This window comes from Poecile atricapillus, chromosome 28 (assembly GCF_030490865.1).
Source record: "Poecile atricapillus isolate bPoeAtr1 chromosome 28, bPoeAtr1.hap1, whole genome shotgun sequence".
Lineage (NCBI taxonomy): Eukaryota > Metazoa > Chordata > Aves > Passeriformes > Paridae > Poecile > Poecile atricapillus.
In genome coordinates, this window is record NC_081276.1 from 1,034,576 (window position 1) to 1,061,843 (window position 27,268).

The 27,268-nt window shown below is 54.0% G+C and overlaps 1 protein-coding gene across 1 annotated transcript; it reads right to left on the reverse strand.

The window, feature by feature from the left end:
• Positions 1 to 12,401: 12,401 nt before the first annotated feature.
• On the reverse strand, positions 12,402 to 26,625 carry PIAS4 (protein inhibitor of activated STAT 4). Its single transcript, XM_058858380.1, has 11 exons — positions 26,503 to 26,625; positions 23,295 to 23,721; positions 20,504 to 20,588; positions 19,321 to 19,362; positions 18,923 to 19,013; positions 18,485 to 18,613; positions 18,298 to 18,403; positions 15,930 to 16,003; positions 15,301 to 15,461; positions 13,512 to 13,642; positions 12,402 to 13,071 (listed from the first exon to the last, which is right to left on the reverse strand). The coding sequence occupies exons 1-11, from the start codon at positions 26,527 to 26,529 to the stop codon at positions 12,866 to 12,868; spliced, it is 1,479 nt and encodes a 492-aa protein (XP_058714363.1). The 5' UTR covers positions 26,530 to 26,625; the 3' UTR covers positions 12,402 to 12,865.
• Between the last annotated feature and the right edge of the window lie 643 nt (positions 26,626 to 27,268).

The following is a 27,268-nucleotide window of genomic DNA, read 5'->3' on the forward strand; positions in this document are numbered from 1 at the left end:
GTCCCTCCCAGTTCTTCCCTCTGTCCATCCCTCTGTCCATCCCTCTGTCCATCCTTGTCCATCCGTGTCCATCCCTGTGTCCATCCCCATGTCCATCCCTGTCCATCCTCATGTCCCTCCCAGTCCCTCCCAGTCCCTCCCAGTCCCTCCGGTGTCCCCCCGTCCGTCCCCACCCCGCAGTGCCCGGGAAGTGCCTGAGTCAGCCCAGCCCCCGCTGCCGGCAGATTTTGGGGCTGGGGGGTCCCAAATCTCTCCCCCAGGGAATCTTTTTTTTTTCCCCCCCCAGGGAATTTTTTCCCCCACCCAGGGGAATTTTTTTCTCTCCCCTCCCCATCCCAGCGTGGCCCCAAAAACGCCTCCAAATTCCTTTGGAATAAAAAAGGTTCAGTGGGGTCTCCCTAAAGGAGCAGGAGGCCTTTGGGAAGGGGGGAGCAGCCTGGCCCCCCCCAGCCCCATTCCCAAAAATTAAATATATATAAATATATATCTAGAGATGTTCTATGGCTGGAGAGGCGGGTCCCGACCCTCGGGGGGAAAAGGCACCTTTGAGTTGGTCACCTGTTTTCTAAATGCACATTTTTAAATGCTAAAAAAAAAGAAAAAAAAACAACAAAAAAAGAGTAAAAAAAAAAAAAAAAAGCAGAGAGATTTTAAGCCCTTTTATTTTCAAAGCACTTTTTAGATTCTCTTCCTTTTATTTTAATTTTTTTGTTGTTGTTGGTTTTTTTTTTGGTTTTTTTTCCTTTTTTTTTTTTTGGTGTTTTTACTTTTAAAAAGAAAAAAAAGCAAAGAGCAGGTTTTGGCCGAATGTATTTTGGAGAGGGAGTGAGAGGGGAGTGTGTGCTGGGGGTGGGGTGAGTGGTGGGGCTGGGGGAAGAGATGGATGTTTATTTAATGCAGAAAAACAAAAAAAAGCAATAAAAAATTCCAAAAAAAAAAAAAGCTTAAAAAATAATAATAAAAAAAAAAAAAAAGAAAACAAAGAAGTCTTAGCACTTTGCGATGGAACGGGTACTTTGAGCTCACTTTATCTTAATTTAAAAAAAAAAAAAAGCAAAATTCAAGATGTTTACAAGTCAAAAAAAAAAAAACTTTAAAAAAAAAAAGACTTCTACAGAGAAAAAAAAAATATTATTAAAAAAAAAAAATCCTAAATTTATTTTTGTAAGAAAAAAAAATGTGTATATATATATATATATTTAACAAAAAAACCTAGAAAAAAAAAAATACAAATATAGGCAGAATCCAAGTGAGATTGGAGGATGGGAGGAAGATGCTAATTAGGTTCTGTGACGTGCCCTGACCCTCGGGAATTTTAAATAGAAAAAAAGAAATCCATGGAAGCTTGAATTTCCGGCAGGAATCCTGGGGGTTGTGCCTCGCTCCCCGCTCCCCACAGCCTTGAGGACGTTCTTTGGGTTTTTGGGTTTGGTTCTTTTTTTTTTTTTTTTTTTTTTTTTTTTGTAGGAATAATTTCAATTTTTTGGATGGTTTTTAGCCAGAGGTGTTGGGATCCCTGTGGATTTGGATCCCGTGGATTTGGATCCCTTGGGTTTGGATCCCCATGGATTTGGATCCCATGGATTTGGATCCCCGTGGATTTGGATCCCTTGGGTTTGGATCCCCATGGATTTGGATCCCATGGATTTGGATCCCCGTGGATTTGGATCCCTTGGGTTTGGATCCCCATGGATTTGGATCCCATGGATTTGGATCCCTTGGGTTTGGATCCCCATGGATTTGGATCCCATGGATTTGGATCCCGTGGGTTTGGATCCCTGTGGGTTTGGATCCCGTGGATTTGGATCCCTTGGGTTTAAATCCCCTGGATTTGGATCCCCATGGATTTGGATCCCGTGGATTTGGATCCCCATGGATTTGGATCCCCTGGATTTGGATCCCCTGGATTTGGATCCCATGGATTTGGATCCCTGTGGATTTGGATCCCTTGGGTTTGGATCCCGTGGATTTGGATCCCGTGGATTTGGATCCCATGGATTTGGATCCCCATGGATTTGGATCCCCTGGATTTGGATCCCGTGGATTTGGATCCCTGTGGATTTGGATCCCTCCTGCTCCCAGCTGGGGCAGAGAGTTGGGATCTGGGCAGGGAATCCCCCCAGGAAGGGGCTGGAGGGATCCGGTTTGGAATGGAGGGGGCTGGGATTGTTCCCTAAGGATGTGCAGCTCTCCTGGGCTGGGAATGGGATCTGGGAATGGGATCTGGGCACTGGGAATGGGATCAGGGCACTGGGAATGGGATCAGGGGGCTGGGAATGGGATCTGGGGGCTGGGAATGGGATCTGGGAATGGGATCAGGGGGCTGGGAATGGGATCAGGGGACTGGGAATGGGATCAGGGGGCTGGGAATGGGATCTGGGGACTGGGAATGGGATCTGGGAATGGGATCAGGGGGCTGGGAATGGGATCAGGGGGCTGGGAATGGGATCTGGGGACTGGGAATGGGATCTGGGGGCTGGGAATGGGATTTGTGTCCCTCCAACTCTGCCCTGGGCAGGGAAATCGGGATCTGGGCCTGGAAATCAGGATCCAGGCAGGGAATTGGGATCTGGGCTGGGAATCGGGATCTGGGCAGGGCCAACCCTCCGGCAGCACTGGCTGGGATTTTTTGGGAATATGGAGAGAAGATTCCGTGTGGATTTGGAATTTAGGGACTGGAGGAGGATCCCGGTTGTGCTCGGGGTTCTCTCATCCCGGATTTTCCCACCCTCGCTGCTGCTTTTCCTTCCCCCTCCCCAATCCCGAGGGAATTTTGGGATGTTTGGGGGCTCTGGGGAAGCAGCACCGGGAGGGGGTGAGAGAAAGGGGAAAAAGGGGGGAAAAAGGGGGAAAAAAGGGGAAAAAAAGGAGGGGAAGATTAAAAAAAATAGAAGGAAAAAAGGGGAAAGGGAAACTGGAGGGGAGAAATAAAAGAGGGAAAATAAGGGAAAGGGAAGGAGAAATGAGAAATGAAAGGAGGAAAAAAAAAGGGGGAAAAATGAGAAAAGATGGAATAAACTGGGGGGAGGGGCAAGGGGAGAAAAATCAGGAAAGAAAGAAGGAAAACCAGGAAAAATCCAAAGGTAAAAGAGCACAAAGGAGGAAGAGGAGGGAGGAGCAGACTCAGGATTCCCCAGCCATGTCCCCGTGTCCCCTCCCTGTCCCCTTCAGCACAAGGTGAAGTTTGCACTAAAAACAAATCAAGAGAAAGCAAAAAATAAAAAAATAAAAATTAAAAAAAAAAGCCCCAAATCCCCCAGGGTTGTCCCGGTCCCGTCGCCTTAAAACCCACCCCAAAATTCCCAAAATTCCCAAATCCCCCCCGGAGCTCAGCAGCCTGAATTTTGTCTTTATTCAAAATTTTCATTTCATTCCAGTTGGTTTTGTTTTGTTTTGTTTTGTTTTTCCTTTTCTGAATCCGGGTTGGGATGAAAGCGTTGCCAAAGAAAGTGCTGAGTTACGGCGGGGAGAGAGAGAGAGAGGAATAATAATAGAAGTTATTAATAATAATAATAATAATAATAATAAATTATTAAATAATGAATTTTGGATCAAAGCCAAGCAGGGGCAAGGGGAGATAGAGAGAGGAAAAAAGGATTTTTGTTTTAATTTAAAAGAGGAAAAAATTGGTGTCTCCCCCCTTTTCCTCCCCCCAGAGCCCCAAGGGGGCTCAGCCCAGTTTTGGGGTAAATTAATCCGAGTTTAGGGGGGCTCAGCCCAGTTTGGGGGGGATTAATCCGAGTTTAGGGGGGCTCAGCCCAATTTTGGGGTAAATTAATCCGAGTTTAGGGGGGCTCAGCCCAATTTTGGGGGTATTAATCCAGATTTGAGGTGCAGAGCCCAGGTTTGGGGGGGCTCAGCTCAATTTTGGGGGATTAATCTGAGTTTAGGGGGGATTAATTTTGGGGTCTGGGGGTGCCAGGGGAGGGGCCTCACCCCCCCAATTTTGGGATTTTTCCCCCCAAATCGGCTCTGGGGGGGTCCTGCCCCCCAAACTGAGCAGGAGAGGTTTCATTTCTCAGTTTTCCACAGGAAAGGGCTGATTCCCCCTCCCCACCCCAAAATTCTCCTTTATCCCCCCCCCTTTAGAGCCCCCCCAGCCCCAATTTCCCACCCCAAATTTAACAATTTAATAATTTAATAATAAACCAAGACAAAACCCCCTGAATTTCTCTCTCTCTAAATTTTCTAAATTTTTTTTCTTTCGATTCACGGCAAGAAAAAAAAAAAAAAAAAAATTAAAATTTAATTTCAATCAAGAGAAACAAATAAAAAAAGAGCAAAACGGGACGGAAATTTTGGGGTGGGGAGGGGGCAAAAATGCTGCGTTAAATTGTGTTTTATATAATAAAATTATCTATCTACATATATATATATATATATACACAGCAAGAGCTGAAATGTCCCCAGGGACGGGGGGGACACCGAGCTCGGCCCGGGGACCCCAAAGGACGCTCGAGGTGGGGCCACTTTATTATAAATATTAATTTTATTTTCATTTTTTTTCCCTTTTTTTTTTGGTTTTGTTGGTTTCTTTTTTTTGTTGTTGGTTTTTTTTTTTTCTGCGTCTTTCTATATAATCTATTAAAGAGATTCTTTATCTTCAAGCACTCGCAAAGGTTGCAGCGGTTTTTATGTGGTTTTTTTTTCAATTTTTGGTTTTTTTCTTGGTGAGGATTTTCGTGGGGGTGGGTGGGGAGGAAAAGGAGCGAGGAAAGGAAGAGAGAGAGAGAAAAAAAAAATAAATATAAAGAAATATATTAAAAAAATAAAATAAATAAAGCACAGAAAAGACATTCCATAGATTGTAACTTTGATAGTTCTTTATAAAGTGGGGGGAGATGAGGAAAAAAAAAAAAAATAAAAACGATGACAAAAAACGACAAAAAAAAATTAAAATAATAAAAATTGCACTTTGGGGGGGGGGCTTTAAAATTAAAAAAAAAAAAAAAGAAAAAAAAGAGAGAAATAAACTATATATTAAAAATACACCCGGAGCCCGCTGGATTTCTTGGGGGAGGAGAGGAAGGAGAGCACCGGCTCTTCTTGGGGGACCCCTGATTTTTTTGGGGGGGAATTGGTGGGGTTTTAATGATTTTTGGGGTGGGGGTTCCTGGGATTTGGGGGCTCCGGGGCCACGGGGAGGGGATTTTGGGGTGATTTCCTTTATTTTGAGGATGTCCAGGGCTGCACAGGGAGACTTTTAGGGGGGTTCCCCCTGTTTTGGGGGTCTCCAGGGCTGCACAAAGGGATTTTGGGGTGGTTCCTCCTGTTTTGGGGGTCTCCAGGACTGCACGAAGGGATTTTGGGGTGGTTCCTCCTGGTTTGGGGGTCTCCAGGACTGCACGAAGGGATTTTGGGGTGGTTCCCCCTGGTTTGGGGGTCTCCAGGGCTGCACGAAGGGATTTTTGGGGGTGTTCCCCCTGTTTTGGGGGTCTCCAGGGCTGCACGAAGGGATTTTTGGGGTGGTTCCCCCTGTTTTGGGGGTCTCCAGGGCTGCACGAAGGGATTTTTGGGGGTGTTCCCCGTGTTTTGGGGGTCTCCAGGACTGCACGAAGGGATTTTGGGGTGGTTCCTCCTGTTTTGGGGGTCTCCAGGGCTGCACGAAGGGATTTTTGGGGTGGTTCCCCCTGTTTTGGGGGTCTCCAGGGCTGCACGAAGGGATTTTTGGGGGTGTTCCCCGTGTTTTGGGGGTCTCCAGGACTGCACGAAGGGATTTTGGGGTGGTTCCTCCTGTTTTGGGGGTCTCCAGGGCTGCACGAAGGGATTTTGGGGTGGTTCCCCCTGTTTTGGGGGTCTCCAGGACTGCACGAAGTGATTTTTGGGGTGGGTTCCCCCTGTTTTGGGGGTCTCCAGGACTGCACGAAGGGATTTTTGGGGGTGTTCCCTCTGTTTTGGGGGTCTCCAGGGCTGCACGAAGGGATTTTTGGGGGTGTTCCCTCCATTTTGGGGTGCCCAGGGCTGCTGCGGGGGGGGCTCTGTCCCAACCTGTGGCCGTGCCTCAGTTTCCCCAGATGGACCAAACCCCCTCCCCCCTTACAGAATAAGGGAAAAGGGGGGGTCCCACCCCCCTGCTGTGCCCCCCCAGTTCTCCCAGTGCCCCCCCAGTGCTCCCAGTGCCCCCCCAGTGCCCCCCCAGTGCCCCCGGCCCCATTAAGCCGCATGGGGGGAGCTGGGGGGGGGCTCGGGGTCCCTAATCGCGTTTGGGGACAGATGGCCGCGGTTTAAGGATCCTCCGGGGACAGATTTGGGGTGTCCCCCCCTCCCCAACCCCCCCAGCCGGGACAGGACACCTCAAACCCGGCCGGGCCGAGGCGCGGGGACCCCAAAACCCCAAAAACCCCCCCAAATCCCCCAAAGGGCGACGTCCCCCGGGCCCCCCCGACCCCCGAACCCCCCCAGAGGGCGCGGGCGGTGCGGGGGGATTAATTTGTGTCATAATCTGCCTTGTTCGGGCCGCGCTCGGGGCTTTGGGGGTTTATCCCGGGATTTAGTGGCCGACTCGTCTTTCTTAGCGAGACGCCCTAATGCCACTTAACACCTGCGAGCCGCGATTTTCATTAGGGGCGTCAGGGACAATTAGTAAGGGAATAATTAGGGCAGAGGCAGCCGCTGCAGGGTTTAAGCCCCATATGTGCCTGAGCGTGCGGGTGGGGAGGGGGGCACTGGGGGATCCCCCCGGTTTGGGGAGGGGATCGGGCCCGATTGGGGCCTTGCCTCAGTTTCCCCCGATGGGAAACCGCTGTTGGGTAGCGAAGGCAAAGCGTGGGGGTCCCCGGTGTGCCCGGTGTCCCCTCCCGGTGTGCCCGGTGTCCCCTCCCGGTGTCCCCTCCCGGTATGTCCGGTGTCCCCTCCCGGTGTGCCCTCCCGGTGTCCCCTCCCGGTGTGCCCGGTGTCCCCTCCCGGTGTCCCCTCCCGGTGTGCCCGGTGTCCCCTCCCGGTGTGCCCGATGTCCCCTCCCGGTGTCCCCTCCCGGTGTGCCCGATGTCCCCTCCCGGTGTGCCCGGTGTCCCCTCCCGGTGTGTCCGGTGTCCCCTCCCGGTGTCCCCTCCCGGTGTGTCCGGTGTCCCCTCCCGGTGTCCCCTCCCGGTGTGCCCGGTGTCCCCTCCCGGTGTGTCCGGTGTCCCCTCCCGGTGTGCCCGATGTCCCCTCCCGGTGTGTCCGGTGTCCCCTCCCGGTGTCCCCTCCCGGTGTCTCCTTGTCCCCTCCCGGTGTCCCCTCCCGGTGTCCTCTCCCGGTGTCCCCTTGTCCCCTCCCGGTGTCCCCTCCCGGTGCTGCCCATGGGGGGACACCGGGTGCCATCCTGGGGTCTCCTGTCGGTGGGGGACACCCGGGATGGGGGCGTGGGGACCCCAGGAATGAGCCCCACGCTGGAGCGGGGGTGACAGGGGACACAGAGGGGACACCCAGGGGACACACAGGGGACACCCAGGGGACACACAGGGGACACACAGGGGACACCCAGGGGACACCCGGGGCAGGGGACACGTCCCGGGGGGGTCACAGGAAGGGGGCCCGGGGCAGGAGGGGAGCGGAGCCCCGCGGCAGCGGGAGCCGCCCCCAGCCCCAGCGCGGGGCCAGGGGGCTCTGGGGGACCCTGGGCAGGGCCAGGGGGGTCCCGGGGGGGCCCGGGGGGCAGCAGGGGCAGCAGCAGCCGAGCCCGTACAGGGCGTAGGGGTGGAAGTAGCCGACGTTCACCCTGCGAGGGGAAACAGAGCACGGGGTCAGCGCTGAGAGCCGAACCCCCTCCTTGGGGACCCCCCCCGAGCCCCCCGGAGCCCCCCGAGCCCCCCGAGCCCCCCGACCTGCGGACGCGGCGCCGGGCCCGCCGCCGGTGGTAATCGCCCTTGGCGAAGTCCTCCAGGTTGGCGGGGTGGATGGCCCAGAAATGGCCTTTGCCGTTGTCGCTGCGCCCGGCCTTGACGAAGCACTCGTTAAGGGACAGGTTGTGGCGGACGCTGTTCCGCCAGCTCTTCTCCTGCGCCCAGAAAGGTCAGTCAGGTCCTGAGGGGTCACCCGGGCCTGAGGGGTCAGGGTCAGCCAGGCCCTGAGGGGTCACTCAGGTTCTGAGGGGTCACTCAGTCCTGAGGGGTCAGGGTCACTCAGCATGGAGGGGTCACTCAGGTTCTGAGGGGTCAGGGTCAGTCAGGCTGAGGGGTCACTCAGGCCCTGAGGGGTCAGGGTCACTCAGCATGGAGGGGTCACTCAGGTCCTGAGGGGTCACTCAGGTCCTGAGGGGTCACTCAGCCTGGAGGGGTCACTCAGCCCTGAGGGGTCACTCAGGTCCTGAGGGGTCACTCAGCCCTGAGGGGTCACTCAGCCCTGAGGGGTCACTCAGGTCCTGAGGGGTCAGGGTCACTCAGCATGGAGGGGTCACTCAGCCCGGAGGGGTCACTCAGCCCTGAGGGGTCACTCAGCCCGGAGGGGTCACTCAGCCCTGAGGGGTCACTCAGGTCCTGAGGGGTCACTCAGCATGGAGGGGTCACTCAGGTCCTGAGGGGTCACTCAGTCCTGAGGGGTCACTCAGCCCGGAGGGGTCACTCAGCCCTGAGGGGTCAGTCAGGTCCTGAGGGGTCACTCAGCATGGAGGGGTCACTCAGCCCGGAGGGGTCACTCAGCCCTGAGGGGTCACTCAGCATGGAGGGGTCACTCAGTCCGGAGGGCTCACCCAGGCCGAGCCCCCGGCCCCGCCGCTCCCGCCCCGGTCCCTGCAGGACGCGGCCCCGGGGTCCGGGCAGCACCGCGGGCGTTCCCCGGTGAGTCCAAAGCGAGCCCGGAGACCCCGGCCCCGCCGAGCTCCGGACACCGCGGAGGATTTCCCGATGAGCCGGGTGAGTTCCCCAGCCCGGTCCCCACCCCACAGCAGCACCGCTCACCCCAAACCCTGGGAACCGGGGGGAAACCCCCAGGGAGCGCCCCCGGCCCCGCAGCCCCTCCCTCACCTTGTTCTTGAAGTAGGGGTAGTGGTCCATGATCCACTGGTAGATGTCGGAGAGCAGCAGCTTCTTCTCGGGGGACGAGAGGATGGCGGTGGAGATGAGGGCGATGTAGGACTGGGCCGGTTTGTCCCCGGGCTCGGGCGGGGGCCGGGGGGCGGCCGGGGGGCTCCGGCCGGGGGGCTCCGGGCTGGGGGCGGCCCCGTCCCCCCGCCCCGACAGGAGGGACTCGATGGTGAAGGAGGCTCCGGGTGGGCGCCGGGGCGCGGCTCCCGTGTCCCCACTCGCGGCTCCCGTGTCCCCCGTGTCCCCCATGCTGCAGGTGCTGCCGGCAAGTGCCGGCGCTCATGGCCCGGTAATTAGTGCAGATTACAGCGTTTGCTAATTGTGTTTTCACAAACGCGCTGCCCCCAAAGCGGGCTGTTTATCTGGCAAAGCCCCGGCTTTAACGGGATTTGGGCCCTTAAGCCTCATAAATAAAATGATTAATCCGCTGGAGGTGGAGGAATTCAAAGTGGCACCGAGGAGGTGCCCGTGGGGACGGGCCGGGGGTGCTCGGGGGTCCGGCTGCCCCCCAAACCCCGGGGGAGAACCTGGAGGGGGTCGGGGCTGCCCCAGAACCCTCCAGGCTCTGCTTGGAGCGATCCTGGGATGTCCAGGGAGATCCTGGGATGGCCAGGGAGATCCTGGGATTGCCCCAGGACCCTCCTGCCTGATGAAAATCCCCTGCTCTCATTTCGGGCTGAGCTGGGAGCGACCCTGGGAGCCTCCGGAGATCTCAGGAGCCTGGGGGAGATCCTGGGGAACCCCAGCAAGTTCCTGGGGATCCCAGGCAGACCTTGAGGAGCTCGGGGGGATCCTGGGGAAGCTCCTGGTGACCCCAGGAAGGTTGGGGAGGCCCTGTGGGAAGATTTTCCCAGGTAAGATCCTGGGGATGCTGAGTGAGATCCTTGGAACCCCTTGGGAGACCCTGGGGTCAGAAATCCCAACAAGCCGACACAGAATTAAATGTAAATCTTTCATTTTATTTAACAAACACTATAATTTGAAGAATGTGTACTGAGGGAAAGAAAAATAATTTTCTTTTTTTTTGTTTGTTTTGTTTTTTTTTCTCTCTTCTCTTTAAAAAACAAAGAAAAAAACCAAACAGGATATAAGAAAAAAAAAAATTAAAACCAACATATGTACAGGAAGAGCTGGCCAACTCCAACAGAAAGCACTAAAACAAGCATGGTGTTTCCAAACAGTTGCTTGGCCTGGAAAATTTAAAAGCAATTAAATTAGAATAAAAATATTAGGAAAACAACTGGACTCTAAAGCTACTGTGCAGCCAGGGCCGCGAGCACAGAACTTTGTACAGTAAAATTAATTTGGGAGCTCTACCCGGGTTTTCTTCAGTTGTTTTCATCCCCCTTTTCCCACCCCCACCCCCGTTTCAACCTGAAAACATATTGCTTACAGCCAGGAAAGAGAAGGAAAAGCAAAGCCTGGGGCCAAGGAGTGCAGGTGTCCCTGTGGGAGCGGGAGCTGCTCCGGGTCCCCCCTGCCAGAGCTGGGGAGGGTTTGATCCCCACCCCTGCACGTTCCAGGAGACAAAACCCAGCCAGGCAGGAAGGGGAGGGAGAATCCCCCTCCCACAGGGGCTCGGGGACCCCCACCCCATTTGGGAGATGGGGGGAGAGGAGCCCCCAAGCTGGCAGGGGACCCCTCCTCAATGCGGAGAGGGGTCTCTGCTTTTGGGCAAGTGGCCAACGAGGATTTAGGGCAGCTCTGGCTGGACCTCGGGGGCTCTTCCCTCCAGGTGGGATTGGCCACATGTGGAATTTTCTGGAGTGAGGGGGAAGTGCTGGGAAAGGCACCAACACCTCCCTCTCTGTGCCCCCCTGCTGCTGGGTGAGGGATGGGGGAGGATGGAGGGTTTGGGGTACCCAGAGGGGAGGATGGGGGAGGATGGAGGGTTTGGGGTACTCAGAGGGGAGGAAGGAGGGTTTGGGGTACCCAGAGGGGAGGATGGAGGGTTTGGGGTACCCAGAGGGGAGGGATGGGGGAGGATGGAGGGTTTGGGGTACTCAGAGGGGAGGGATGGGGGAGGATGGAGGGTTTGGGGTACCCAGAGGGGAGGGATGGGGAGGATGGAGGGTTTGGGGTACCCAGAGGGGAGGATGGAGGGTTTGGGGTGCCCAGAGGGGAGGGATGGGGGAGGATGGAGGGTTTGGGGTACCCAGAGGGGAGGATGGAGGGTTTGGGGTACCCAGAGGGGAGGGATGGGGAGGATGGAGGGTTTGGGGTACTCAGAGGGGAGGATGGGGGAGGATGGAGGGTTTGGGGTACCCAGAGGGGAGGGATGGGGGAGGATGGAGGGTTTGGGGTACCCAGAGGGGAGGGATGGGGAGGATGGAGGGTTTGGGGTACCCAGAGGGGAGGATGGGGGAGGATGGAAGGTTTGGGGTCTGGCAGTGCCCAGCAACACCAAGACCCTCGGGGGTCTCAGCCCAGCACGGGGCACAGGGACATCCCCCCTGCTCCTCACCCACCCCAGGGGCAGGGCCAGCTCCCTCCCGGGGTTATCCTGAGCTCCAGGGGGAAAAGCCAGCGAGGTCCAGAGCAAACCAGAGCCGGGAGGAGCCAGTGGGAACAGCAGAGCTGACGCAAAGGCCGGGACAGAAACTCTCCAAGACAAAGTCAAAAAGGTGACGCTTCGCAAACTCAAAAGCAACAACGTTTTGCCACCAAAGAGCACAGGAGGAGCTTTGGCTCTGGGGCCAAAGGCTGGGACAGAGAAGTGGAGGGGCCGGGGCGGCGGCAGCGCCCGGGCCCTGCCCTCGCACCCGCCCGGGACGGGCTCGGGACTCAAAGAAACCTGAATTGGAGTTACCGAGGTAGTTGGCTAAAAACTGAGATTCCCCCACCCGGCATCTTCTGGAAGGACCCCCCTGCCCTGCTCCTGCTCATGTGCCAGGTGTGCCCAGGTGTGGGGGTGGCCTGCAGGCCACTGCCACTGTCCCCAGGCCTGGGGGTGGCCTGCAGGTCACTGTCCCCAGCCCCAGGCCTGGGGGTGGCCCTCAGGCCACGGCCGCCGCCTCCAGAACCAACCTCAACGAAAAGGGAATGCGCAGCCCTTGTCAGTCTTCAAAAACACCAAAGTTATTGCACTTCAAAAATACAACAGATCTGTGGTTCAAGCCCCCCCCTCCCACCCCCGCCCCCCCCATGGCTTCTGCTCAACTAAAACGAGTCACTACTGCACAAATCTCTACACTTCCCTTGGGATTAGGTTAAAATTCCAAACGTGTCTCTTTACATGAGGTGCAGAGCTGCTGGAGCTCCGAGCTAGAACAGTGCGCTTCCAACCGGACATCTCACCCCTGGCACCCCATGCCCCCCAGCCCCACCCTACAAACCCCCCCAAATCCTGGGTTATACAACCCCCCCCCAGCCCTCCCCGCTCCCCCCTCCCGCCCCGCCCCGGACTCACACGTCCAGCAAAACCTTTCGATTAATTAAGGAATGGTTAATTAACAAGAGGATCAAACTGCACACACGGCTTTGGAGATGCAGGGGTGGGTGTCCTGGAGGTGTGCAGGGGAGCTCCCCCGATCCCGGGATCCAGGTGAGGGAGGATCCTGCCTGGCTTAAGACACTTTCTTGACTTCAGGCTCCAGTTCAGGGTCAGGCTCTGAGTGGGGTCGTTTTCCAACCAAGAAGCAGCTCAATGGTTTTTGTTTTGTTTGTGTCGTTTTTTTGTTTTTGTGTTTTTTTTTTTCTCTCTTTTTTCTCTCTCGTTTTAATGAGTAATTGGAATAGGAAAGTCACAGGAGATGAGGGAGGGAGGGAGATGAGGTGGGAGAGGACGTTCTCCCCCTCCTCCAGTTTAATAAGCACCAGAGTATTCAAGTCTGTCCGTTGGGAATTGCGAGCCGTGGCTGCAGTCAGCAGGCAGAGACTAAACCTTTCTCATAAGAGCAGCGTCGTTTGGGCTGGGGTCCCTCATCGTCATCATCCTCCTCCTCATCCTCCTCCTCGTCCTCCTCCGAGGATGAGCTGTCCAGTGTTAAATCCACAACGTCTGCCGGGGCTTTGCCGTTCTCGCCCGTCCCGTTGGCCGTGGCCAGGAGCCCATTCATGTCCGAGGAACCTGGCAGGGGGCAGGAGGAGCTGAAACCACTCGTGCCCAGCTCAGGGGAGGATCCAACACTCCTGGCTGGTCAGCCTGGACAAGGGAAGGCTCCAGGAACACCTCAGAGCCGCTTCCAGAGCCTAAAGGGGCTCCAGGAGAGCTGGAGAGGGACTTGGATAAGGGGTGGAGGGACAGGACACAGGGAATGGTTTCCCAGTGCCAGAGGGAATATTGGGGAGCAGTTCTTCCTTGTGAGGGTGGGCAGGCCCTGGCACAGGGTGCCCAGAGCAGCTGTGGATCTCTGCAAGTGTCCAAGACAGGACAGGACAGGTCTTGGAGCAACCTGGGAGAGTTAAAAAAGTGTCCCTGCTCATGTCAGGGGGTGGGACTGGATGATCCTGCAGGTCCCTTCCAACCCAAGCCATTCTGGAATTCTGATTTTCGCCAGGGACACTCACCTAGAACCAGGATTGGGCACTGAGGGCTGCAGCTCCGCTCCTTCTCAGCTCGGATGGGGCACCAGGAGCCATCCACCAGGTACTCGATCTCATCTGCATCTTCACATTCTGTCAGGATCTTGGACAGGAGCCTGCAGAGGGGACAGGAGGAGCTGTCACACCCCTGCAGTAACCCTGCATTTAGAAGGAATCTGCTGCTGGCTCTTGAGCTGGGAGTCCTCGGAGTCACAGACTTTGTTCCTCATAAAACCAGTGCAGGTTCTGACAGTGCAAAACCATCCCAGCCCTTCCTGTCCATGCACCCAAAGCATCAACTACCAGCTTAATTAGCAACAATTACAGACAGTTTTGCCTCTTCACCAGGTTTCCCAGCACTGCTGCCCCATCCCACGGGACATTCCCAGGGACATTCCCAGCGAGGCTTTAGCAAAAGGTGAGGTATCCTCTGGCACTGGGAACTCAGCAATCCAACAAGCAGCACTTCCCCTCCTTCCTAGTTTTATTTCCCAAATCTCCACAGTAGCCACCAGAACAACATTCCTGCAACAGGGACACAGTGAAACCATGAAAATACACCTGGAATGAGGCCCTGATTCCAGAGAAAGCAGGGACTTGCTTTATTCCCCGTGTCCCACCGTTTGCCTGGGATGTTTATTTGGAAATGCTGCTCTGCCAGGCCTCACTCCCTCCTGGACTTGAGCATTTTCCTTCAGGAGGAAGGAGAACTCCTAGTGGAAAGATTTCCAAGATCAGGAAACCTTTGTGGCATCCCAGTGGGAGAGTTTCAGCTTTGCCCAGCTCCTGTAGGAATTGTTCCCACAGCCAATCCCATCACCAGCACAGCAACCACCAAGCTGCAGCTCCCAAAAAGCTGACGAGGCCCTGAGCATCCCAGACCTGACCAACCACCTCCCTCCCTGCTCAGCAGCCTCCGGCTCTTTCTCGACTCCCAGCGCCCAGCTGAGTGCCAGCTTCCCTCTCTCACTTCCAGGGAATCTGGGAAGGACTTCCCCCAACAGAACTGGCACCAAAGCCAGCCCTAAGCAGGGACAAAAGTCTGCTGAGCCTTCTCCAGGGACATCCTGCTCCTCCTCATGCAGGACACGGGCATGGCTGACCCATGGGGGTTCCACAATCCAACCCCTCGCAGCTTCCCCTTCATCTCTCCCCTGACTGAGATCTCCAAGGAACTGGATTTTCCTGTCAGGGTTGGCCAGGGGACAAAGCAAACAGGTTATCTGTGCTGAGGCTGCTCCAGGCTGCCTGCAAAGCCACAGCTCCTGGATCTGCCCACGGCCCACAAAGGCAGCAACGCTCCAGAAACCCTCGGTGAGGCTGGGAACAGACTGGTCTGCTCACTTCCCTGTGCCAGGGGAGCTGGAGGCACCCCAAACATCGCTCCAAACTCTCCCTGCTCTTGAGGGAACCTGCAGTGGAGGCCAGCCAGGCAGCCAGGAGGGTGGAGATCATTTCCCAGCAGGCAGGAGCCACGTGTGTTGTTCCACCAGTCCCCGGCCAGCACCACAAGGACGTCGGTGCCCAGTCCACAGAGGACTCCCAGCATTTGGGGGCAACAAAAGCTGCTTCCAAACCTGCCCCAAAAGTGCTGCACCACAAACCTGCTCCCTCCCAGCACATCCCCACTTGCTCTAACACACCAAGACACTGAAAACACAATACTATGCACCAGCAGAATAAACTTTCAAAGAGTTTCAAAGTGAACTTCAACCAAGAGCTGGATGCTGCACCCAGTGGGGAAGGGGAGAGGGCAGAGAGGTGCAAAACTCACCCATCAATGATGAGCTGGTCGTAGGGGGCAGGTTTGTCACACACAGGGCACATCCATGTGGGCTTTTTCTCATTCATCTGTAGGTAGAAGACGGCATCAAAGCACTGCAGGTGTGCGCAGGTCTCGGCCCGGCACGGCACCGACAGGCGCATCTTCACCAGCTGTGGGACCAGAGAGCAGAGCATCAGCCAGGACACCTGGCAAGGAGCCCCCACATCCCCTCAGGAGGAAAAAAACATCTGTGAGCTTGGAAAGCGGGTCTGGGAGTGCAGTTCTTGACAAAACCAGACTAAAACAGAGCTCCTTGGCTCTGCAGCAAACTGGGAGAGCTGGGGTTCCAGTGCCTACAGGGGCTCCAGGAGAGCTGGAGAGGGACTTGGGACAAGGGATGGACAGGACACAGGGAATGGCTTCCCACTGCCAGAGGGAATATTGGGAAGGAATTCCTGCCTGTGAGGGTGGGGAGGACCTGGCACAGGGTGCCCAGAGCAGCTGTGGCTGCCCCTGGATCCCTAGAAGTGCCTGGGACAGTGGAAGGTGTCCCTGCCCATGGCAGGGGTGGCACTGGGTGGGTTTGGGTTCCTTTCCAACCCAAACTCCAGTTCCATGCCAATCCTGCAGGGACTCACCGGACAGATGAGGGACACTCGGACCCCGGTGGTGGCGATTTCACTGTCTGGGTCCAGGCGTAGCTTCTCTTTCACTGCAGGGAGAGCACAGAACACAACATTTACCAAACCCCAGCCTTGGCAGCACAGGGGGAACAGCTCACCCCAGCCCTGGGGTGTGTATGGATCATTTTCCCTGTCAGGGAGGGAGTGAGCACATGGATTCAGCCTGGGCACGGTGGGGTTTGCTCTCTCCTGAGCTCTGTGGCAGCAGGACGGGGGAAATGTCCCCCCAAAAAGCGAGCAAACAATCCAACTGGGAGGGAAAACACATCCCATCCCTTTTCCATCAGGTTATCAAGCCTCCTCTCAGCACTCCTTGGCCACCTCTTTTATTCCAGAACATTCCACAGGAACCACAAACAGGCCCAGAGGTGCCCAGGCAGACAGCTCAGAGCCAGGCAGAGCTGGGAAGAATCAGATGTGAGGAAAGGAGGAATCCTGCCCCTGCTGCTGCAGCCTGAAAGGAAAACCCAGAGGAGCAGCAGGGAAATCAAAGAAAGCAGCAGATGGGCAGGTCCCACGTGTGCAGGTCCCACACCAAGGTGCAAGAATCAACAAAACCAGCTTTGAAGTGCTCCCCAGGTCCTGAGGAGGAGCTGCTGCTCCCACTGTTGCCTGCAACTGCCTCTGACACTTCCATCACCGTTTTTCTTTGGAGCAAGCCAACCATTTCTTTTGACCTTTTCAGATCATAACAAGATGTCTCCAGACAATGAGGCTACATGCAGCTCTGCAACACCCAGCTTTAATTAGAGAGTGACTTCTGAGATGTGAAATTCCCAGGAGATTACAAGATTTGGGCTTGTTTTCCTCACATTAGGAGCCTTTTCATCCGAGCTTAATTTTTTATGAAGCTCTTTGCAAGAGCCTTCTCTGTGCATCAATTACTGGGAGACATGGGAAGGAGAATTTCCTAGGATCTCCTGATCAGGATTTTGGATCCAAAGCCAGAACCTGTTCTCAATGTTCTTGTATTACACAGAATTTCATGCAAAGGAAGATGATTCAGCAGTGAGATGTGAAGCCAAAGGGCAGCTTCAGTGACAGGGAATTCTTTGCAGAGCAGACCAGGGCTAGAAAAGCAAAGTTCAGGAGCTCCTCAGTTCTGGATATCCAAACCACTTCCAAGCATGAAAACACAAAGAAGCTGAAATAAGACACTGCTCTTATTTGGTTTTATTTAAAGTCACCAAATACAACTGATCCCTGCCTGACCTCCATGTGTCTGCAGACTGGATACAGCTGGAATCATCACCTTCCCTGTGAACTACAATCCACCTCCAAGACTGACAGGCTGAAGAAGTTCAGCCTGGAGAAGAGAAGGTTGAGTGGAGACCTCCCAGCAGCATTCCAGTCCCTGAAGGGGCTCCAGGGATGCCGGAAAGGGGCTCTTCTCCAGGAATTGTAGTGACAGGATAAGGGGGAATGGCTTGAAGAGGGGAAATTGAGGTTAAGATGTGCAGGAGAAATTCCTCTCTGTGAGGGTGGGCAGCCCTGGCACAGGGTGCCCAGAGCAGCTGTGGCTGCCCCTGGATCCCTGGCAGTGCCCAAGGCCAGGCTGGATGGGGCTGGGAGCTCCTGGGACAGTGGGAGGTGTCCCTGACATGGCAGGGGTGGCACTGGGTGGGATTTAAGGTCCCTTCCAACCCAAACCATCCTGGGATCCTTGGGAAGAGCTTTCCAGGATCTGGACAGTTTTAAAGACTGTCAGGATCACGGGATAAGTTCTCCCACGCAGAATTAAACAGTGAGGTTTTGTCCAGCAACGTGAAAAATTGGGAATCTTCCACGCTCATCAATCCAGGTCAGATTCCACCATGGAAAGGTAATTTCCCCTCATTTCCAGTAATGTTTTACATGTGCCTCATACCAGGAGGATTTACCTGAGTGGTTTGGGATAAGCATCTCTGGGGACCATCTCTTCTCTGAAGCTCTCAAGGCATATCAAAGTGCTGCTGGTGACATCCCACTGCCACCCCAGGGACTCCCAGGGACTGGGGCAGCAGGACATTGTCACCAGGATCCCCCGCTCCAGAAATCTCCTTTGGAAATCCCGAGGGTCAATGCTGCTCACACTGACTCAGGTGAAGGCATGAAGCCCTTCCAGCCACAACGACACCGGCACGACAAATCCTAAATCCAACTACAGAGCTGCCGCAGAGCCACCAGAACCACGGGTCTGGGGTGACCTCCCACGACTCACCCACAGCTCAGCGAGTCTGTTCAGATAAAAAGTGGGGTTTACACAGCTGGAGGGAAGCAGAGGTGTGAATGGTGGTGGTTATTCCCCAGCAGGCTGCACACAGGCCCTTCCTGAGCCACTCACCCAGCGCTTTGCAGAGCTCCGGGTGCTTGATGCCGATGGTTTTCAACCTCTGCAGCAGCTCTGCTGAGGTCATCTGCCGCACCAGGTACAGCCCCACCGAGTAGCTCTGGGGAGAGAGGCAGGAGAGGATGAGGAGGCTGCTCTGCAGGGCTGCCTGGGGAGCTCTGGGCGCTCCCTGGGCTCTCACCTTGCCGTAGTTGCCCCAGGTGACCGTGATGCGGTTGGTGGCCGCCGACAGGTACATGAGGTGGGTGAGGTTGATGGGCCTGCAGGGCCTCTTGGGTTCCACCCCGGGTTTGTTTGAGGGGTAGTAGCCCTAGAGCAGAAAGGTTAAATACAGATATTCATTTTTTACTCAGGGTACATCTATTGATCAGCTCCATTAAATTCCACTCAGCCCCAGGGATGAGCTGAGTACAGCTGGAGCACAAAGTAAACAGGACGGAGCCTTTATACAGAACAGTTCATTAACAACATGGCTAATCCATAAAAAAAATTAGCTTTAAAGTAGGCAGTGCACTTCTAGAGTCTGGCATTCATCAGGAAAGCAATTTCCTTCCAAATTCCACAAATATTTCCCCCCCAGATTCCCCCCAGTTTTCCTCCCTAATTGCCCAGTCCTTACCGGCACGGAGCAGTAGCTGTGGTTCACCTTGACGGCGATGTTGGGAGGGTACTGATCCTCCTGAGGGGAACTGGTGTCTGTGTAGCAGATTCTGGGCAGAAACAACACATCCCATAAAATCCCAACACTCTGCACAGCCCCAGCTCCCACAGGCCCATCCCATTCCCCATCCCAGCCCACGCTGCCTCAGCACAGCCCATCCAGGTGGGACTCTGCTGCTTCTGCTCCAGGTTCTAAAGTGGAGTTTAAGATGCTCCTGCGAGGCCCAGGGATGAAAACTTCACAGGAAATTCTCTCTGGAGCCATGAAATCCATGTTGGAACTTGCTGGGTTTTGCTGGAACATTCCCTCCTCCCCTGCTCTGCCCCAGATGTTCAATGAACCCAGCCCAGACCTACCTGAGCACCACCTGAACCGATTTCACACCGGGTTGCAACTCCCTGGTAAATGAAAGAACAGAAACTTCAAATTAATTATGTAAATAAAAAATCCCTACCCCCACCAAAATCACCCAAACCAGCTGACAGACTCAAGCATTTTAGTAATTGTTCTTAATTTTTTAAATAGACCTTTAAAAAATTACCTCACAGAACTTTATTTAAATTGGACAATTCCCCCTGCAAATATCAGTGGTCCTGTAATTATTATTATTTTTTTTTTTTTCCTGATGCACCAACCTACAGCTTTTCTCTGGGTTTTTAAAACTGCTCAGGTGCCTTCTGGTGATTTGTGAGAATTTATAAAAACTGGGTTTTAAGGTCAGGTTTACCTGACAGTGTTCAAGACTCTCTGTGTTTAATTATTCAGCTGAAGCTGTTCATGCAAATCAAGGGACTGAATATTAAGGCCCCACTGTGAATTCTGCAACCTCCATCAGGGCTACTCCTGGCAGGATTTTAACTGGAATCAGGAAAGGAATGGAAGACACAACAAGGGTGTTCTAACCAGGAGGCAAAATAACCAAGATATTCTTTCTCTTTATTTGACGATAAAGAGAAATATTTAAAGGTTTGATGTTGAGTTTTTGGAGGAATTGTTGTGCATGAAGAGAGGAGGTCAGCCAAGAGGAAACCTCCCTGCCTGCAGTGGCACCTCTGAGGACAGGCTTTGTTTGACTCAAAAGTTGCATCTGACAGAGGTCAGGGTAAATCCTAATCCGAGATGTTTCCTCAGGCAGTTCCTGCAGCCTCCTCCCCATCAAGGAAGTTTCCTTTCAGATGCAAACAGCCTCACACTCTGCCTTTTGAACCTGGCATGCAAAAGAAAGGCTGCAGACACTCACACCACCACTCCAGCACAGAATTTAGGTCATCGATGATTCCATCCCACTTTTCCTGCCCAAATGCACCATTCCAGAGGGAGATTAGAGCAGCACAAGTGAAACTTAAGGACTTGGATGGGTGAATTTGCAGCTCCCACTTCCCCCAAAGCTCTTTGCTTTACATGAGGAGCAGCCTGATGTCCTCACACAAATCCCGTTTCCTTGCAGAGAACAAAAGCTTCCACAGGCAGGGAACACGGAGGAATTATGGAATTATGCAGCTGCATTTTCTTGAACTGTTAATACCCAGTGAGGAGTACCTGGAATTTCTGATCAGCTCCACTTGTCTTGGTGTTAATGCAAAAATGCACGGACTTTCCTGAAGCTTCTCATTATTCTGTGGAACTGAGGAGGGAAGGAAAGAGCGTCCATCAAACTGAGAACAGCAGCTCTGAGCACGAGGTGATTGTTATGCTCTGTTTATCTCCAAGTCTTGTTTTCCCCAACACCCCAGAATTGCAGTTTTCACCTGTTTTGGTAATTCTGCTTTGATTAGAGCTTTGCTCATTGTTGCTCACTGTTGAATACAATCAGCACAGGCTTTGGATTGGATTTTCCTCTTTTTATTTTATTACTTTTCCACCCCTCAAATAATTGAAGAGCCATCAGTTCACCACATCAGTGGTGTCAGTGTGACCACATCCTCAAGAAGCCCAAGAGGAGACCTGAGCCTGACACAAAAGCCCAAAACCAACCAGACTGAGCAGGCGGGTTCTGGAAGAGAAAGAAAACAACCCCAGCAACAAAAAAGATTAGCTCAGATAATAAAAAAGAGACACAAAAAGCAGCTGGAAGAGACAAAACACGACTTCCAACCCCCTGACCTTGAGGGTGGGACAGCAGCTCACCCTCAGAGATGTTTAACAAGAGCCCAGCATTAACTGTGGCCTTTTGCACATTGATAATTTTAAGATCAAGTGCATTTAATGTGGGGAAAATGAAGCTTGAGACGTGGGAAACTTTTGTTGCAATCTTTACTTCAATCCAAACCTGTTTTTTTTCTGTTTGGTGTCTCTAAGCAAAGTTCAGACCCTGAGCTGCTGAAAGTCACGGGAGGAACACAAAGAGGAAGTGCTAAAATGGCTTTTTAAAAATGATTTAGTGAGAATTGGGTGTTTTGCTTTGCCTCACTTCCACTGCATGGTTATTCAAAGCCAAGAGGATTTCGGGAGTAGGAAAGTGCACTTCTGTATGGAAAAGAGGAGATGAAGGAAGGATAAAACCTCAGCAGCTCTTGGAAGATCTGGTGACAACTTGAGTCACTCCAAAGGTGCTTCCCTTTGCTCCCTTTTCTGCTTTAAAAATGCAAATGGAGCTTGCAAAAATAAATTTTAAAGGTAAGAATCAAGATATCTTTATGGAACTTTTGTTCAATTCCAGTTTCCGTCCAAATATCTGCTGACAAAAACAAGCAGCAGAAAATAAAGCATTTCACGAGGTATTTTTAGCAAGTGATGATTGACAAGGACAATAACAGAAAGTAATTTTAATATTTCTGATTAAGAAACTGCCCATAAACCGAGTCCTGCTGATTGTTCAGCCTCACAAAGACAAAGCAAACCTGATTAGGAAAAGCGAGAAGCTGCTCACAGTTTATTTTACATTTATATCACCTCACTCTTCCTTGATATAAAAATTAAACTGCTGCTAAAAAAGAAGGTGAAAATGTGGGAGGTGCAGGGCACCTGCTCAGGTTTGAGACTCCTCCTGGTTCCACAGAAACCAGGCTGGCCCAGGGGAGGTGTCACCGGCGCTTAACGAGCCCTCGGTTCCGAGCTGGTGCAGAGGAGATTTAATGGCAACTCCAAACAAAATCTGGTAATCCCAGTGAGTGTATCCAGGCTCTGCTGTCTCTGGATGCTTCCACCTCCTGGGAATTTGTTTTCCTTCAAAATCCCATATTGGAATTGCTGACTAACACGCATTTAACACTGAACAAACCATTCCTCACACAATTATAATGTTTGAGCTTGACTCTGTCACCACTCAGCTGTTTTGTCACTGCATTAATGCCTTCAAATGAAAAAGAAATTATATGAAATCTGACTAATTAGTCCTTTTTCTTTTTGTTTCTGCACAATCAAATCTTCATCTATTTTTTTTTCTCCAAGCCACAACAAATATCTTTTCAGCAAAACCAGACCAGCTCAAGTTGTAGAATCATTTGGTAGAGAATTCTGACATTACCACATGAATTTATGAGACACTCAGCAGAACACAACTTCTCTGGACACGATGAATTTGCTACCAGAACATTCTATTTAACATCAGTTAACAATATGCTTTGTTTCTCCAAATGAAAATAATGAAGAACCAGTCTCCAAACCCCGGGGAATAAACTCTTCTTCCAGTTTTACTGGTTATCCCTCAAAACACACGGCACCACACACAAATAACTGTGACAAGCACAAAAAAAAAGTCAAAAATACAGTTTGAGGTGTTGCCACCCTCTTTTATCCATAGGGTGCTTCAGGTGAGGGATTTTTAGTGCTGGAAACCAGCATTGGTGTAGAATATGGCTCCATAATCCACAGGAACCAAACAAGGTGGGCTTCCAAGTTACATCCTGAAGTGACCACATTCCAGGTCTGAGGAAAATCACAGGAGCACAGGATTTGGATTGAGAAGGACCTGAAGGATCATCCCATTCCATCCCACAGGCAGGGACACCTTCCACTGTGCCAGGGTGCTCCAACCTGGCCTTGGGCACTGCCAGGGGCAGCCACAGCTTCTCCTTCCCTGTGCCAGGGCCTCCTCATCCTCACAGGGAAGAATTGCTCCCCAATATCCCATCAAAATCTCTCCTCTTTCAGTTTAAAACCATTCCACTTTCCCAGCACTCTCTCTCTCCGTGTCAAAAGCCGCTCTCCCTCTTTTATCAGCCACCTTCAAGCCCTGGCAAGCGCAGAGCTCAATATTCCTCTGTAAACTCTGAGCGTGGGGGGAGAGAGAAGGGGCTGAGGAGGGGTCTCAGCCCCACATCCATCAGCCACTTTACAAAGCCCTCGAAAACGCCGTGTTTTAATCAACACAAACACGCCCCAAACTCACCTAACTCTGTCGGCTTCAACAGCTCGTCCAGGGTGGTGTAAAAGGGCAACTTCACCAAGCGAACCTCGGGCTTGGCCACTTTGGGGGGCAACCTGCCCAGTCCGTTCAGGTATTTGCCGTAGAGGGCAGGGTAGTCAATGTTGGTGGTGGGCAGAGTCCGGGGCACGGCGCTGCCGCGCTCGTAGGAGGAGTGCAGGGCCAGGGCCTCGGCCCGGTGCGGCGCCGGCGGCTGCGCCACGTCCGAGCCCTTCTTGTTGTAGCGAGTCTCGTAGAGCTCCTTGATCTTCTTGAACACCTCGGGGCTGCAGTCAAACTGGACCAGCTGCAAAGCTCGGGTCACTAGTTCGTGTTTTAGTCCGCTTTTACTCCTGCCAACAAAACCCAGCAACATCTGAAGATCTGAGACTCGGAAACTCATCACCATGTTCTGGGGGATAAAAAATTAAAAGATGTTCTCATAGTTATAAAAGGCAAAAGTGCAGTTCTCATTTTATAACTACAAGGCAAGATATTAAAAATTCTCCCTCAAAGAAAGACCCCAAACCTGTCCAAACCCGCGGCTGTCACCTGATTTTGGTTCCCATTTCTTGTTTGAGCAACACAAACGCAGAGATCACCCACTGAAATATCACCTAAATGACAAAACCACCAGCACAGTCATCAAATGACTCAAAAATCACTTTGACAGTGCTAAGCATCCTCAAGACAGCTCAGCTGGAAGCAGGAACGACCTCAGAGATCTAAACCAAGAGCCTCACTTGTGAAAGAGCTCATGAACTCTTTCACCAGCCCGAGGCATCCAAAATTCCCAGAGAAATATGGAAAACTTCATCCCAAATGGTGTCAGTGCAAGGCACAGGAAGAAAATCAATCCGAGCTGGGAGAGGCTGAGGCGAACTGGAGCCACCACTCCTGGATTTCTGGATGGGAAAACCCCTCCAGAATCCTCCCTAGGGCCACGGGATCTTTAAAAAACCACATATTTTAGAGTATGGAAGGATATTCAGATTGCTAAAGAGAGCAGTGTGTTCCCAGGAGAACAATGCCAAGCACTTCCCTGTGAACTCAGCCAGGAGCTGCCTTGGTGTCACACTGGAATTATCAATTTCAGCCTCTGATAAGCAGCAAAACCCAGCTCAGTCTTCTTAAACTCCCTCTCTGTGGCAATTCAGGCCTGTAACTGTCAGCAACTTCCCGTCAGAAACCAGGAATTCCTCCTGTTAAACCCACAGCTCCAGGTTGGCATTTCAGTTCCCTAAACACCAAACAGCCTTAGAACTGCAAAAAAACGGCTTATAAAGTACATGGGTTGGAAAATTCAAGCTGTCCAGGAAATTAACTTGGTTGATATCCACACATATTCACTCCACATCCTTGCTGGTTTGTGAGGAATATGGGAATTCAAGAAGAAATCCCACTAAAAAAAACAGCAGCAAAGATCCAGCAGATCTTCCCCAACCTCTACCCCACTCCTGAATTAATAATTAAAAAGAAAGCATAAAATATAATCTAACAACCTTATCATTTCCTGGAATAAACCAGCTACAGATTTTTTTAAATTAAGAAAGCTACAACTGTTTCCAGAAATGTTTCACTGCCACTTTTGGATGTGTGGGAATTAGATGAGAGAAAATGCCATTTGATTTTCTCCTTTTCCCTTACATATGTCATTTAATCTGAAAACCCAAAAGCTGTTATGTCACTGTCTGTAGTTAGAACTTCTGGGAGTCGTGATGACTCCCAAAATATCCCTGATGAGGGGAAAAAAAGACTGATGACTAAAGAGGAGAGAAAAAAAATGTTTAATTGCCAGAGAGTCAGGATTTCAGAGCCCTGGATTCATGGTACTGCTCCAGCAGACACCACCTGTGAAATCCTGGAGAAATCTACTCTGTGCCTCAGTTTTCTTCAACTAAAAAACAGAATAGGGATCATTAATGTTGGAAAAGACCTCAAAGATCAGCCAGTCTGATCAAATCCCACCAGGATCATTAAGCTGTGTTAGGAAATGGGGAGAGCATTGTTCTCCCTGAGGGATTTGAGCATAAAAGGTGTATTTGGAAAGAAAAATCCATCAAGACACAGCAGCAGGAGGCACCAGGGCATGCCAGGAGCACAGGAGACAGGAATTCCTCCTGTGGGAGCTGCTCCTACAGCACCTCACCCAGGACTCCTGGGGTGGGAAGCGGAGCTGGAGCCCAGAGTTTCCATTTGGAAGGAAGGAAGGCCCAGCAGGATGATGAGATCTGAGCAGCAACACAACAACAAACCCCAGACAATTCAAACCGAGGGCTCGACCTGCCCTGTGAGAGCAGGGAGAGAGAGCACATGGACTGCCGAGATCCCCGACACTCCCGGGGGTTCCTCCTCTCAGGAACCCTCGTGTGGGACGGCTCAGACCCCACCAAAAACCCCTGGGGCGACCACGATGCCTGGGAATCGCATTCCCCCCTCTGGAATCGCAGGGGGAAGGCAGAGCACCCCAAAAAAGCCTCTCCCGCTGGGATTCCTGCGGCCACCCAGCCCCATCCCTGCCGAGGAGCTGCTCCTGCGGGCGGGGAACGCTTCCCAGGGAACACTTCCTTGGGAACACTTCCAGGGAACGCTCCCCGGCCGCTGCCACCGCTCCTTAAGCGCCCTCAGCAGCGGCTGCCACAGAACCGGGATCCCGAGGGGAACGGGAAAACCTCCCGGTCCCCTCCCCCGGGCCTGAAGCGAGCCACAAACCGCCTTGGAAACACAACTCCAAGCATGGTTTTGCTTCACCGCATCCCAGAGGGGCCCTGGGCCGCCCCTGGCCCCGGCACTGCCCGTCCCAGCGGCTCCCCCGAGCCCCGGCCGCCGGACAGCTCCGCACCGAGCCGCCCCACCCCCGGAGCGGGCAGCGGGAGCCGGCCCGGGGGGCTCGGGGGCAGCCCCGGCCATCCTTTATCGCGGGAATCAGCGGGGGAGGCCCAGCGCGGGGACAGCCCCGAGGAAGGCGGGCAGCACCGCGGGCCGGCCCGGCCCGGTTCGGCCCCGGGAGGTCCGGCGGGGGCTGCGGCCCTGAGGCCGGGGCGGGGCAGTCTCTGAGGTAAAAAGGCGAGAGGGCGGCCCCGGAGCGCCGCCCCCGCGGTTCGGAGCGCCGCCCCCCGCCGTCCCCCCGCGCCGGGAGCCGCCCGGTGCCGGCCGGGCCCCGCGGGCGGGGCGGCGGCGCCGCTTCCCTCACCTTCGCCTCCACCAGCTCCGCCGCCATCTTGGGCCTCCAGCGTCCACCGCGCCGGGCGCCGCCGCCGGGTCACGTGACGCCCTCGCGCCGGGGATGGGCGGGGCCGCGCCGCGCGCTCCGCCCAATCCGCGCGCGCGCTCCTCGCTCCTCGGCCACGCCCCCGAGCCACGCCCCGCCAGGCCCCGCCTCCCCGGGAGCCTTAAAGGGGCCGCGCTCCGCAAACCGGGGGCGCACCGGAGCAACAGCGGCGGGAGCGGCGATGGAGGCGGCGGGGACGGGGATGGGGGCGGCCCCGCGGGCACGGCGGGAGGGGGAGTGGGTGGGCAGGCGGTGGGTGCTGCCCCAAGATGGCGGCAGGTGGGTGCCCCCGGGGCAGGGCAGGGCCCGGTGGGCTCGGCCCGAGGTTCCGCCGCCGTCCCGGTGCCCTGCGGGCCGTCCCCGGTGAGGAGGGAAGAGCTGGGGGGCTCCCAGCGCGCTCTGGGAGAGGAGGGATGGGGATGGGGAAGGGTCCCGGTGCCCCGGGAAGGGAGGGATGGGGACGGGGAAGGGTCCCGGTGCCCCGGGAAGGGAGGGATGGGGATGGGGAAGGGTCCCGGTGCACCGGGAAGGGAGGGATGGGGACGGGGAAGGGTCCCGGTGCCCCGGGAAGGGAGGGATGGGGACGGGGAAGGGTCCCGGTGCCCCGGGAAGGGAGGGATGGGGATGGGGAAGGGTCCCGGTGCACCGGGAAGGGAGGGATGGGGATGGGGAAGGGTCCCGGTGCCCC

Excerpts from the sequence above, each read along its gene's own strand:
- PIAS4 (XM_058858380.1), bottom strand. The coding sequence starts at position 26,529 with ATGGCGGCGGAGCTGGTGGAGGCGAAG. Across the intron at positions 23,722-26,502 it reads CGGAGCTGGTGGAGGCGAAG|AACATGGTGATGAGTTTCCG; the intron begins GTGAGGGAAGCG and ends TTTATCCCCCAG. Across the intron at positions 16,004-18,297 it reads GGAGCTCTGCAAAGCGCTGG|TGAAAGAGAAGCTACGCCTG; the intron begins GTGAGTGGCTCA and ends CTCTCCCTGCAG.